General features: G+C 43.2%; 1 protein-coding gene across 1 annotated transcript in view; it reads right to left on the reverse strand.

Moving 5' to 3' along the window:
* The window catches only part of SOS2 (SOS Ras/Rho guanine nucleotide exchange factor 2), a 178762-nt gene that overhangs the window by 1888 nt on the left and 161610 nt on the right, over nucleotides 1–15264 (reverse strand). Inside the window, exons 19-22 of the mRNA XM_082242700.1 lie at nucleotides 10607–10723; nucleotides 9751–10016; nucleotides 7070–7107; nucleotides 5938–6047 (exon numbers count right to left, since the gene is read on the reverse strand). Coding sequence (XP_082098826.1) covers nucleotides 5938–6047; nucleotides 7070–7107; nucleotides 9751–10016; nucleotides 10607–10723 — 531 coding nt within the window. The remainder of the gene's footprint in view (nucleotides 1–5937; nucleotides 6048–7069; nucleotides 7108–9750; nucleotides 10017–10606; nucleotides 10724–15264) is intronic.

Below are 15264 nucleotides of genomic sequence, written 5' to 3' on the forward strand. Positions count from 1 at the left end.
AAGCTGAAAATCAATGTAGTAGCTGGCGGTAGTTGGTACAGTGATAGTTGTGATCTTCTTGCTCACATTCAACATGCTCACTGTCAACAGGAGATCGCCATTCATTGAATATCTTGTATTTTTTACAATAAATAGGTGGTGAGCAGACATCACAATTTCTGCCTCATCTAAGCAGAGAACACCTTGTATTCACTGGAAATACAAGACATTCTATGAACGGTAGCAGTGCAGAGGGAGTGACACCCTTTGGTCAGTGTGCAGAGGGAAAGCCGTTTGCACAAATCTCAAGCAGGACTCAGAAGATCATGGCTATCATTGTAGAAGCTCCAACTGCTACTGTGATTTTTCAGCTTCCCAAGCAGCCAGTTGGGTTTGAGATATGCATACTTTGTGCCAAGCTAGACCAATGTAAGTATGCAATACAAATAAATTCTGAGAGATACGAGTCTCATACTGGATCCAGTGTTGCCAAACGCCAGTATTTTTACTGGCAGCCAGTAAAAAACTGCCATTTTTCTCCTGCCAGCCTAATGTCAGTGACAGGAAAAGTTTGCCAGTAAAAAATATGGCTGTGATGCTCGGCTCGGAACTGCGCAGGCACAGTTTCAGTCCAGAGCCAGCAGAGACTGTCTAAGTGCCTGCTACAGCGTGTTCTGGTGGCACCGGCGGGGGGGGGGTGTCTGGTGGAGGCAGTGCCTGAGCGTGTTGTGTGATGTCATTGTGCAAGAGAGCTAAGCTGGGAGTGGGACTGTCAGTGCCGTTTGGCCAGGAGTGGATGGAAGGGACCACCTGGCACGGGGAGAGACTGTCACTGTGACTAAGGAGGGGACGTGTCGTATTGGGAGGTGTCATCATCATCTGTGCTGCTGGACACTGTTGTCAGTGTCACCGTGAGATCAATTTCATGTGTGTGCGCCTGCCCATTCTAATTTCTTGCCCTCCTGAGTCTTGTCCCTGTGCTACCTACTTACTATATAGAAAATAAAATAAGATTTTTTTTTGTTTACCTTAAATCACATTGCTAATTGCATATTGTACTTGTTTGCAGCCTAAATACTGAAATTTGCACTTAACCACTTAAGCCCCGGAAGATTTTACCCCCTTCCTGACCAGGGCCTATTTTGCGATTCGGCACTGCGTGACTTTAACGGACAATTGTGCAGTCGTGCGACGCTGTACCTAAACGAATTTGACGTCCTTTTTTTCCCCACAAACAGAGCTTTCTTTTGGTGGTATTTGATCACCTGTGCGATTTTTTGATCATGCGCTATAAACAAAAAAATAGCGTCAATTTTGCAAAAATAACAATATTTTTACATTTATTTATATGAAATTCCCCCCCAAAAAAAATGTAAAAATCAAAATTTATTAACATTTTTCGGCCAATTTGTTTTATGCTACCTATGTTTGGTAAAAAAAAAAAAAAAAAAAAAATCGCAAAAAGCGTATTTTGATTGGTTTGCGCAAAAGTTATCGCGTTTACTAACAAAGGGAAAGATTTTTGTCATTTTTGTTGTTTTTTTTAACACGTAATGGCGGCGATCTTTGATTTTTTTTGCGGTATTGCGACATTGCGGCGGACAGATGGGACTCTTGACTGACATTTTTGACACTTTTGGGGTTACCAGTGACATGTCTACAGTAATCAGTGCTATACATATGCACTTTTACTGTAACATTACACTGGCAGTGAAGGGGTTAACTTTTGAGAGGGAGGGGTTATGTGTGTCCCTAGAGGCGTGATTCTAATTGTGATTGGCTGTGGCTTGAGGTGTAGGAACAGTGATCAACGGTCCTACATAGTAGAGCCGTATGACCACTATTCCTACACAGGGAGAATGACAGGTGGCTTGTTTACATCAGCCGCCTGCCTTTCTCCCTCTGCACCGACGATCGCCGAGTGACCGACGGACATCGGGCTCGTGACTGCGCGGGAGCGCGCCTCCGGGGGCGCGCGCTCGCTCCCTAGACCTTTACAGGCTAGCGACGTATAGACTCACAAACGTAGCATAAGAACAAGCATATAGGAAATGGGCACCGCTCGCTTCCAGGACACTTCTCTACTGCTGGATAGCATGATGGCGTCCTCAAAACCTGATGTGGCTTACGATTACGGCTTACTGCCAGTGGCGATTTTGGCTCTGAGGAAGAGGGTCCTCCCTCGAAACGTGTAAGCCACATCAGGTTTTGAGGACGCCATCATGCTATCCAGCAGTAGAGAAGTGTCCTGGAAGCGAGCGGTGCCCATTTCCTATATGCTTGTTCTTATGCTACGTTTGTGAGTATATTGTACGCTACCCTTCTTTGATTTTAATAATATTTTAAGTGGTAATGCACACGGTCGGTGCGCCCTTCTCTTGTTGTTTTCTTGTAGTGCCTTTTGGATACCCTTGGTCCTGAGGGGAGCAGCAAGACCACTTCATTTGTGTCATAAAACCGCCTAGAAGATTCACCTTCCTGCATACCACTCGAGCGCAGGAGAGATATTGTTGTTTTTTGGAAGTCATTTCAGCTCCCCCTGAGCTCTTAGTCTTCTTTCAGTTATCAGGATCATAAAATGACTCTATTTTTTATGGGAGCTCCAGGGTTTCCTCTTTATCTCAGAATGATATTGTATGCTTTTTAGATATTTGGTTTGTCAGTATGGCTATATATGGAACCTCATTTCTGTGATGTGGAGTTGCCTGTAATTTTCTATGATTGCTTTTTTCTTATACAAATGTTAATAATCATAATAAAAACATATTCAACCTAAAAATAATGAAATATATTTTTTTCATAAAACTAGCATATATTCCAGAATCTTTCTGATATCAGAATGTCATTCCTTGCAGTGCAGCACTTTGAACTTGGAAAGAGAGGAGCATCATTAGGAGCCAGTCAGGCACTACCACTTGATCGTGCTGACAGGGAAAATGCGAACAGGTGGAAAGAGCAAAGTGAGCAGAAGTTATACAGTTTCTCATAAAAGTGAATACACCCCTCACATTTTTGTAAATATTTAGTTATATCTTTTCATGTGACAACACTGAAGAAATGACACTTTGCTACAATGTAAAGTAGTGAGTGTACAGCTTGTATAACAGTGTAAATTTGCTGTCCCCTCAAAATAACTCAACACACAGCCATTATTGTCTAAACTGCTGTCAACAAAAGTGAGTACACCCCTAAGTGAAAATGTCCAAATTGGGCCCAATAAGCCATTTTCCCTCCCCAGTGTCAAGTGACTCGTTAGTGTTACAAGGTCTCAGGTGTGAATGGGAAGCAGGTGTGTTAAATTTGGTGTTATCGTTCTCTCTCTCATACTGGTCACTGGACATGGCACCTCATGGCAAAGAACTCTCTGAGGATCTGAAAAAAAGAATTGTTGCTCTACATAAAGATGGCCTAGGCTAAAAGAAGATTGCCAAAACCGTAAAACTGAGCTGCAGCACGGTGGCCAAGACCATACAGCAGTTTAACAGGACAGGTTCCACTCAAAACAGGCCTCGCCATAGTCAACCAAAGAAGTTGAGTGCACGTGCTCAGAATCATATCCAGAGGTTGTCTTGGGAAGTAGACGCATGAGTGCTGCCAGCATTGCTGCAGAAGTTGAAGGGCTGGGGGGTCAGCCTGTCAGTGCTCAGACCATACGCCGCACACTGCATCAAATTGGTCTGCATGGCTGTCGTCCCAGAAGGAAGCCTCTTCTAAAGATGATGCACCAAAAAGCCTGTAAACAGTTTGCTGAAGACAAGCAGACTAAGGACTTATTTGGTTCAGATGGTGTCAAGCAGGTGTGGCACCATCCAGGTGAGGAGTATAAAGACAAGTGTGTCTTGCCTACAGTCAAGCATGGTGGTGGGAGTGTCATGGTCTGGGGCTACATGAGTGCTGCCGGCACTGGGGAGCTACAGTTCATTGAGGGAACCATCAATGCCAACATGTACTGTGACATACTAAAGCAGAGCATGATCCCCTTCCTTCGGAGACTGGGCCGCAGGGCAGTATTCCAACATGATAATGACCCCAAACACACCTCCAAGATGACCACTGCCTTGCTAAAGAAGCTGAGGGTAAAGGTGATGGACTGGCCAAGCATGTCTCCAGATCTAAACATAGTTAATTAAAAAGTACAATAAATGTGCATGAAAAAGTGCATAAAAAATACATAAAAAAGTTCATGGTGGTAAGCCCCAATAAGCGAATGGGTGGATAAGGGTACACTCTCCAAGGGATAAAACTCTAATCACAAACCCTTCACCATATAGGCACCCGATGTGTGAGTGTGCTTACCAGAAAGCACAGACCCCTTAATTACAGGGGGTCAATGCAAGCAGGGTATATCTTATCGACCAGTATCCAAGCATACGAGAACAAGCCCTCTAGAGTAGTCCAACCGCCTGTAAACCACAGAACTCCACACTCCTCCTCCTTCTTACGCTCATCAGCGATATGTAAACAAAAGGAATGGCCAGGATAGTGAAGTACGTATAAACGGTTTATTAAAAATAGGTGGACACACTTACATCAAGGACATGGAAACAGGCAAAAGGCTCAAGATCCGAGATTTGGACTCAGGACGGTACCGCTCCCACGTTCACAGGTCCTATCCAAATGGTCTCAGAGATGGCAAATTTTGGATAGGACCATTTGGATAGGACCTGTGAACGCGGGAGCGGTACCGTCCTGAGTCCAAATCTCGGATCTTGAGCCTTTTGCCTGTTTCCATGTCCTTGATGTAAGTGTGTCCACCTATTTTTAATAAACCGTTTATACGTACTTCACTATCCTGGCCATTCCTTTTGTTTACATATCGCTGATGAGCGTAAGGAGGAGGAGGAGTGTGGAGTTCTGTGGTTTACAGGCGGTTGGACTACTCTAGAGGGCTTGTTCTCGTATGCTTGGATACTGGTCGATATGATATACCCCTGCTTGCATTGACCCCCTGTAATTAAGGGGTCTGTGCTTTCTGGTAAGCACACTCACACATCGGGTGCCTATATGGTGAAGGGTTTGTGATTAGAGTTTTATCCCTTGGAGAGTGTACCCTTATCCACCCATTCGCTTATTGGGTCTTACCACCATGAACTTTTTTATGTATTTTTTATGCACTTTTTCATGCACATTTATTGTACTTTTTAATTAACTATGTTTTTTGATATGTATTATGCACTTTTATGATTAATTCCTTACATATTTACTACTATTGCACTTTAAGGTGAGCGCAGCTTAGTACACCTTGTGTGTATCATATAAAATATTTATACGTTTTTACGATCGAGTAGCAGCTCCCTACATTATTGGTTTACACCATCTCACTGTGCACATTCACATACAATTATTGAGTTCAATCCAGTTTACAATTAGTTATTATTCACCTATAAAATATTTTTGCACAAATATTTACGGCACATTTGCACTTTTATCCAATAAGCGCAGGTACTTTTGGCGCTTAACGCCATTCGTTTACCACTCCAGATCTAAACCCTATTGAGCATCTGTGGGGCATCCTCTAACTGAAGGTGGAGGAGCGCAATGTCTCTAACATCCACCAGCTCCGTGATGTCATCATAGAGAAGTGGAAGAGGACTCCAGTGGCAACCTGTGAAGGTCTGGTGAACTCCATGCCCAAGAGGGTTGAGACAGTGCTGTAAAATAATTGTGGCCACACAAAATATTGACACTTTGGGCCCAATTTAGACATTTTTACTTATGGGTGTACTTACTTTTGTTGCCAGCGGTTTAGACATTAAAGCCTGAGATTGTGTTTCACAGACAAAAGGGATTTGAGCTGACGACAGAAAGCTTTTATGTTGTTATAAGAAGAAGGTGGCAAATTTAGTGTAAAAAAAAAAACTTTTGTTTAGGACCTGCAGGTAATACACAGCTCTTATCACAACAACAGTTACTTCCTCCAAGTATCTGTGCCACCATGTGGTAGTATATTGTACCTACCAAGCTAATGGAGTCCGGATCAAACTTCTTCCGTGGAGGTAATGGAGGGGGAAGCAGAGAATCTTCACCTAACCTGTGCAGGCTGTTGCAAGAAGAACTGAAGAAAGACTCTGTCAACAGAATGGGGGGAAACTGAGTGAAATATATATAACTTGTGTTTTGTTCACTTTGGTCTACCATTCTATCCATCCCAATTCATAGAATGTTCAAACTATACACTGAATAAACTGGAGCCTGAAAAATCAGGTGCAGCTGTGCATTGTAGCCAATCAGCTTCAAACTTCAGCTTGTTCAGTTAGCTTTGACAAAAAACCTGGAAGGCGATTGCTTTCTGTGCAGAGCTGCACCAGATTTTGCACTCTCCAGTTTTAGTAAATCAACTTCAGTGTGGTCAAGCATTTGTGGACATCTGACCGTCAAACCTATATGAGCTTGTTGGACATTCTATTTCAAAACCATTGGCATTACTATAGAGAGTTACACCACCTTCTTCCCCATATATGCAGATATAAACAGCATGTACTCTCCTAAGGAAGGCTTTCTGCAAACTTTGGAATATGTTTGTGGGAATTTGTGATTGGATACTACTATTGGACAAGGCGATCTGGTTTGCAGTCAGTGGGGTTCATTTACTAAAAGTGGAGAGTGCAAAGTCTGGTGCAGCTGTGCATGGTAGCCAGTCGGCTTCAGCTTGTTCAATTAAGCTTTGACACAAAAAAATGGAAGCGGATTGGTTTCTATGCAGGGCTGCACCAGATTTTGCATTCTCCAGTTTTAGTAAATGAACCCCAGTGTTCCAATTTATCCCAAAGGTGTTTAGCAGATTTAAGGTCAGACCACTTCAGTTTCTGCACACCAAACCGTGTCTTTTTGGGGCTGGCTTTGTGCAGCAAAAAAAAAAAAAAAAAAAATAGCCTTCCCCAAACGGTTACCAAAAGCTTTAAAGCACAGAGTTTTCTAAAATGTCTTTGTATGTTGTAGCATTTCCAGTACTCTTCACTGGGAACAAATGAACTCAATAATATGGAGGGGTGTCCACATACTATTGGCCAAATAGTAGGTGTAATACTCAGGTGTCCACATAGTTCTGACCGCATAGTTTTATTAGAATATAAAACTGATATATACTTACTGGAACCTGGCAGAAGAACTGGGGCGAAAATGGCGTTGCTGCCTGTTAAAAATAAAAAAAAGCACACTTTTAGTGCAAATCCAGTGTTCATGTTGAAATATCTTGGTGTGCTATTGAGAGACAAAGGAAATCTTAACCTTTGGCTTATACTGCCGCCTACACAAGGACTGGACACTGGAAAAGCAAAAACAACTGCAGGCCAACCCAGGATATAATCCCTTTTACTACATGCCTCAGTTTTTGCTTTTGTCCTAGGAGGATTGCCGTCTTTTATTAGCTCTGCTGTTTAAAAGACTTACCTGTGATTTTTCTAGAAAATTGTGTTCTTTAATCTACATTGGAGCTGGTGTTCCTCACCTACCCACAGATATCTGGCATCATCAGCCTTGCTTTTGGACTGTACTGCATCTAGACCCTGCTGGTCTGAACTTTGCGAAGTAATGCCTCGTACGCACGCATCGATTATTGGCCGTGAATTTTCGGCCAACGTCCGATCGGCTGATTTTCAGCTTGTTAGTATGATGCTTCCGACAACCGACTCAGACTTTTCGGCCGAAAAAAATCTGGTGTGCAGGTTATAAAATTTTTGTTGGCCGTCAACACAACGGCTGATTTTCCATCAGTCAGTACAGATTTCGGCAGACAAAAATCTGATGAGCAAGACTGGGCATGCTCAGAGAAGAATAAACATACGGAAAGTAAACCAGCACATGACATCACTTCTGAAGTAGATTTTTGTTGGCCGAGAAAATTCGTGTGCAGTCTAGGCACATTCCAACCAACAAAACACCACTCTGGACAAAAGTCGGACGATTGGTCGGCCGATAATCGTTGCGTGTGTACGAGGCATGAGCCTGGAAGTAGTCGTCGGACACTGGGTTCCACATAGGTGCTTTCCATAGTGCAGTTGGTTAAGTTTACTGTGAGCACTTTAAAGGTCCAGAACTGCTGGCATTGCCTCTATGCTTGCCCTTTCTCTAAAGACTCTCCTATTAAGAGCATATTTCATTTTTGTAGCAAAGCAGTACTGAGAGCAAGCTATAAACAAAGAGGGGGTATACGTATTGTATGAATTCTTTTAACATTTGTTACCTAATAAATTGTATGATTTTATATTATAAATTGTTTACTCCTTGTGTCGCCTGTATAGTCTAAAATCGGTTTTCCAAGTATATCTTTTTTTTTTTTTTTTACAAAGGTGTGCTTTTCTTTTCATTTATTCTTAGCCTTAAACGCCCAGCTGTGAAAGACACCGTGCCAAATACCCCAGCAAATATTACCAATCTATCAGCGTGGTGCTCCTATTTCCTTTTCTCTTCCAAATGCATGACACTTTCGTTACAGCAGCAAATGTAGATTTGTTTTTACAATACAACCAATTTTAAGGTGCGTTATGTCATTTGGAATAACAAGACAAATATAGATAATTGCACTAAACCAATAAATAGATGATGCAATATAGAAATACACAGTAATAAATAAATGATGCAATATAGAAATACACAGTAATAGGTATACACAGTAATAAATGAAGGTAAGTGCAAATAAAGTGACAGTGACCGGGTTGGAAATATATATAAAATTATATATAATAAATATAGATTATATATATAAAATTATATATATATATATAAAGATTGTGTACTCATGTAAATAGATAGGTGAATTTCATAAAATATAATAAGTATCAAGTGAAAAAATATATAGTGAAGATAAAATGTTATTAATCAAAAAAGAGGTACACAATCTTTTTTATATTTATTATATATCATTTTATATATATTTCCAACCCGGTCACTTTATTTGCACTTACTCACCTTCATTTATTACTGTGTATACCTATTACTGTGTATTTCTATATTGCATCATTTATTTATTACTGTGTATTTCTATATTGCATCATCTATTTATTGGTTTAGTGCAATTATCTATATTTGTCTTGTTATTCCAAATGACATAACGCACCTGATTTACTGACTGAGACACTATACCTGGCAGCGCCAATTTACCTCACCCTCCATCACATTCCTGAATATAGATTACATACTATATTTTGAGGTAGGCTGCAGCCATTTTTTATTCTTTTATCCATTAGCGCGGAATTCCCAAATTATATACAACCAATTTTAAGACCGGCTGCCTACAAGGACAAGTAGGGATACCGATAGGGCTACATAACTGTGTGCAAGAAAAAATTAAAGTCAGTGGTTGTAAAGTCAGAAGGTATTTTATCTTTATGCATTCTATGCATTAAGATAAAACCTGCTGTGTGCAGCACCCCCCTCAGCCCCCCTAATACTTACCTGAGCCCATCTCTATCCTGCGATGTTGCAGGAGTGTCGAGGATGCCTGGGACTCTCCCTCCTCATTGGCTGAGATAACAGCGTGGCGCCATTGGCTCCCGCTGCTGTCAATCAAATTCAGTGAGCCAATGAGTGGAGTGGGGGGCAACAGCAGCTCCGTGTCTGAATGGATACTCGGAGCTTAGGCTCGGCTCAGGTGCCCCTATAGCGTGTGGGGGCATTCCACAGGAGGGAGGAGCCAGAAGAGCCGAAGAGGGACCCGAGAAGAGGAGGATCTTGGCTGCTCTGTGCAAAACCAACTGCACAGAGCAGGTAGGTATAACATGTCTGTTATTTTTAACAAAAAGAAAAACGAGACTTCACAATCACTTTAAATACCTACCAAAGAAACTGTTAGGATCGTGGTCTATGAAGACGCTATGTTCAGAGGAAGCAGACACAGGAGGTGTAGAGGGGGTGTTGGGGGAAATGGGTGGAGAGGTTGTTGACTCATGTTCGGATTCAGTAATTCTGCTAAAGCTGATCTTGTAAGGTTCTCTCTCCAGAGGCATAGGGTGTCCGCGCAGCGTGCCAGAGGATGACAGGTGTCTCCCGCTGTTTGGTCGTATGCCCGGTGACTTGAGTGTATATGTGGTTTTCCGTGGCTGTAACAAACAAAAGTTGTGTGATTTAAATTGACACTGTCTTTATTTAGCTAAAGTTTTCAAAGATTAGGCATCTTAACAATGCCGCAAAAGTTTGTATTTTAATTTTTACATTTGCAAGAGGTCAATCCGGCTAAGACATGTGTGACACCCTAAAACAGCTGGAGGGCCTCTTTTCCTGGCACTCCTCAACTCTCAATCATCAATTCACTTTAGATTAAAAGGTCGTGAGGCCCCCCTCCCACTAGCCCCCCAAACCTATCCAAATCTAAAACCCCCCTACCCAGATACTTATACTCCTCTTTCTGAAAGTAGCAGACTGCTGAGGTGTTTACAGCCTCCATGCAGAAGATGACGCTGTGGCTGTAAGCACTACAGGAAACCTGTGCTGTCAAAAAATTGGAGACTGTACTCTAGGAAGAAAGGGTAAAAATGAGGGTGGGAGCCAAGCATTTATTGTGTGCTTATACAAAATCTATGGAATAAAATAATACAATACAATAATCACGCAGATATGGCAATGTGTGCGTTCAAATTACGTTCTACATATAATAATATTTTACAGTGGCACAAACTTTCACAATACTTACAAATCTAGGTGGCTGTTTGCAACCTCTGGGTTCAATCTCCAGAGATTTATTGAATAAATAATCTGTAAATTCTTTCTCAGGTGTGTTTCCCATTGGGTTCAAATTTTCGAAGAATCTCTAAAAAAATGAAACACAGTTACTCTTTCTACTCAGCATGGGATTATTTACATCCTGTATGTACGCAGCAGAACCCTAAGAAACTGACAACAAAAAAATAACTGCCTTAATTTCTCATAGAACAAACAGCACTGATTTATTGGCTAGCTAAGGTTTTTTAAAGAGTAACTCCAATTTTGTTAAGAAAACTGGATTTTTGTCTTACCGTAAAATTATTTTCTCTGATGTTCTTTGACGGACACAGCTTCATATCTTCCTTGACCGATGGGTTATGCTGCCCCCTACAGGAGTAGGACACTAGATGGAAAAAAATTGACTACACCTAAAGGGAAGTCCCAGGGGGTATACTCCCACTTCCTGCTATAGGATCTTAGGATAGGATCTCAATTCCACAGATGCGCGGGTTCTGTGTCCGTCAATAAACATCAGAGAAAAGGATTTTCCGGTAAGACAAAATCCAGTTTTCTCTTTCGTTCATTGACGGACACAGCTTCATATCCTTGACCGATGGGACGCCTCAAAGCAGTGTCAGCATGAGGGGTGAGAAAAAACAAAGCAATAAACCTATTTCCCAAAAGGGCTAAACTAAACCAGGTAAACCAGGACCTCAACCAGGAACAACTGGAGCTCACCTACCAAGAAAATTACACCCTCAAGAGGCAGAAGCCTGCAAAACTTTGCGGCCAAAAGCAGCATCTGCAGATGCGAAAACATCCACCTTGTAAAACTTGGTGAATGTGTGTACAGACGACCAGGTAGCCGCTTTGCAAACCTGGACCACTGACGCCTGATGACGGAAGGCCCAGGAGGCACTAAGCGCCCTCGTAGAATGCGCCTTAACAGGGAAAGGAAGAACCTGACCCTTGATGGAATAATCCTGCACCTCAGTCTGCCTGATCCATCTGGAAATGGTCGCAGCATATGCGGCCTGCCCCTTACGAGAACTATCTGTAAGGACAAATAAGGAATCCGATCTGCGAATCAACTCAGTTGACGCCAGGTACACCCTAATGGCCCGAACCACATCCAGAGAATGCAAGGCAATTTCTTTTGGATGTTTTGGCTTAGGACACAACAAAGGCAACACAATGTCTTCATTTAAGTGGAACCCCGAAATGACCTTAGGAAGGATCGATCGACAGGGACATAGCACCAATTTGTCCCTGTGAACCACTGGGTAAGGTGACCGACAGAACAACGCAGCCAGCTTAGAGACCATGCGTGCAGAAGTAATAACCACCAAGAAAGCCACTTTCTGTGACAAGGTAAGCAGAGGAATCCCACAAATATTTCTAAAAGGTGATTTTTGAGGAACCGACAGTACCAGATTAAGATCCCACAGGGAGAGCCGGAGAAAATTTAACACCTTTTGAAAAAATATTGAGTTAAAAAAAACACCCCGAAGCACGTTACATCACAGATATATAGGATTCTTACTAGAATGGCGGCGCCTGTGGAACCACCATATTTGAAAGAAATGGGAAGCGGAACTCAATGTAAAATGGAATGAGGAAGAAAAGGAGAAAATAATAAGTTTAACATATGGAACAGCTATAGATATAAAAACTAGGGAAATTAATTATAAATGCCTGGCAACATGTTATATAACTCCTAGTATAGCAAATATCTATCAACTAGAAAAATCATTACTTTGCTGGAGAGGATGTGGGATGAAGGGGAATATGTCACATATTTGGTGGGAGTGCCCAATCATATACAAAAAAATTAATTCAGGAAATAACGGGAGAAAATGTGCTAAATAGGCTGGAAACCTTTTTATTCCATTATACCAAATTAACAATAAAACAATATAAAACAACGGTGATACCTCATTTAATAAATGCCGCAATCAGAAATCAGCTCTGACTCCGTCCAACAAGCTGGACTACCTGGGTCTGACTCTGGGAGTACGCCTTCCAAACTCAATGGTAAATCTTCCAAGAGGTAAATTTCCTAGCTTTTAACAGAGTAGGAATCACCGAATCCAACAACCCCCTGACCTTCAGTAACTGGCTTTCAATAGCCAGCCCGTTAAAGCCAGCGACTGCAAAGCAGGATGGAAGATTGGTCCTTGAGACAAGAGATCTTCTCTGAGACTAAGTCGCCACAGAGCATCGTCTACCAGTCTTACCAGGCCAGCGTACCAAGACCGTCAAGGCCAGTCTGGGGCTACCAGAATTACTGGAATCCCTTCTGCTTCGATTCTGCGCAGAAGTCTCGGCAGAAGCTGTAGCTACCATGCAAATGGACTCTATTCTGAATTTTTGAACCCGCACAAAGCGGTTCAGGGCCTTGAGGTCCAAGATTGGATGGACTTTGCCCTCCTTCCTGGGAACAGTAAATAGGTTTGAATAAAACCCCTGAAAACTTTCCTACTCTGGGCCTCGTACAATGACTCCTTGTGAGAGCAAATCCTGAACAGCCCCGAGAAGGCCCTGAAGTCGATCCGGGGACAGGTGCAGGTTGAAAGGAAAGAACCTTGCCGGGGCAAGGACCGAAACTCAATCTTGCAACCAGACCGGATCAACTCACGGACCCATCTGTCTTAAATGAAAGAGGTCCACATGTCCAGAAAGAAGCGAGGACGTCCCCCCACCCCATGTACGGGTGAGGGCACCCCTTCAGGCAGAGGAGGACTTGTCTGCAGGCCAGCGGAGCCCACTTTTGACTTACCAACCCAGGGTCTCTTGGAACCCTTAAGAAAGTACCAGAGGATTTTGAACCCTTGTCCTGCGACCCTTCGGGACGAAAGGGCCGCTTGGGGGCCGAGAACACAGGACCACGTTTGCGGCGAGGCTCTCTGCTTTTTGTAACCTGCGGAAGCAGGGTGCTCTTGCCTCCCAAGAGACTTCTAATGATCTCTTCAATGGAAGCTCCGAACAAGCGGTCCCCCATTAAAGCGAGATCCGACAGCACCTTTTTGGAGGCCTGACCCCCTTCCAAATCCTGGCGCAAAAGCTCTGCCCCCCATTCCGTTAAGGTCTGAGAGACCAAGGTTATGGCAAACAGTGGCCTCAAAGTTGAACCTGCCACGGTGAAATGGTATTGGACCAGAGATTCAGCCTTCCTATCTACAGGGTCTTTAAAAGACGGAGCATCCTCCACCGGTAGCAACAACACATTACTCAACCTGGAAACCTGAGAATCCACTACCAGTGGAACTGTCAGTTTCTGTAAGAAAGGCTCCTCAAATGGATACCTCCTAGCGAAACGCTTAGTTATCCAAACTAGATACCTGGCTAGTGAGGGGGGGAGGGTGCATCTAGGTAGGAAGGACACATGGGGGACCTACCGACCCAGGGAGGGGCCCGCATCCACCCAAATTTTCCCAAGGAAGAGGGGGAAACTACTCACCACACCTTTTGGAACTGGGTGGGCACCACTCCGGGCAGATCACCTCTCCATCTTGAAACAGGGGGTGCTGTGGGCCAGTGGTACGCTGCGACTCAGGCCGCGACCAGGTCTTGTGCATCCTCGCAAGGGGTTTCACTCGCATGCCAGCCCCCATCCTGTGGGGCTAAATTGCGGCCGACCTAGTTTGGAGCTGCGGTCTGCACGCGCTTGCTGGCCAGACTGGGGAGACCGTAAGGATCTAGGATATCCAGTGCGACACCCAGTCAGGCAGTTGATTGTAGTTTTCACTGGAACAGACTTAAAAAACAACAAAAGGAAAAAAAATTCAGTTTAAAAAAGGAAAAAAATGCCAGGACCAAAGATCCCAGCAAGGAGCTAGGTCCTTACTCCTGGCTAAGCAGAAAAAAACTGAGATCCTATAGCAGGAAGTGGGAGTATACACCTGGGACTGCCCTATAGGTGTAGTCAATTTATTTCCACCTAGTGTCCTACTCCTGTTGGGGGCAGCATAACCTATCGATCAAGGAAGTTATGAAGCTGTGTCCTGCAACGAACGAAAAAAAAAAAAAAATACCCCTCTGGCTGATCTATGTAAATTTCAGGGATTTTAACAAACTTTGTTGCAGATCCCTACCTTTTGTTATGCTGAAGAAATCCCTGTGTGTTTGCCTGTGCCCATGTGGAAAGTGAATCTAATGGGAGTAGTAATTGTCAACCAGCTGGGTGGGTTTGGGCATGCGGCGTTCGGTGGTGCGCTCTGTCCCTGGGATATGGCACATCATTGATCCCGGTAAAGAGCCGATGACGAAGCTTTTTACCCAAATAATCAGCTGTGTCCAATCAAGAAAATGCTGGTTATCTGCATTCCTCTCCCCACACTGACAGCGTGTGAGGAGAGGAGAGCCGATCATTAGCATATCTGCACAAATAAATCAGTGCCCTGATTATCAGTACAGCCCCAACAGTGCCAGCAGTCATGCCAATCAGTGTTGCCTTTCAGTGGTGCCGCCCATCACTGCCCCCTATCAGTGCCGTCTCATTAGTGCAGCCTCATCAGCGCACATCAGTGAAGGAGAAAAATTACTTAAATTACGAAAAGAAAAACATTTTTCAAACTTTACCGTCTTTTTTCACTTTTTTTTTTAGCAAAAAATAAAAAACCCAGTGGCGGTTAAATAACACCAAAA

This window comes from Pelophylax lessonae (genome assembly GCF_965119305.1).
Source record: "Pelophylax lessonae genome assembly, chromosome: 13".
Classification (NCBI taxonomy): Eukaryota; Metazoa; Chordata; class Amphibia; order Anura; family Ranidae; genus Pelophylax; species Pelophylax lessonae.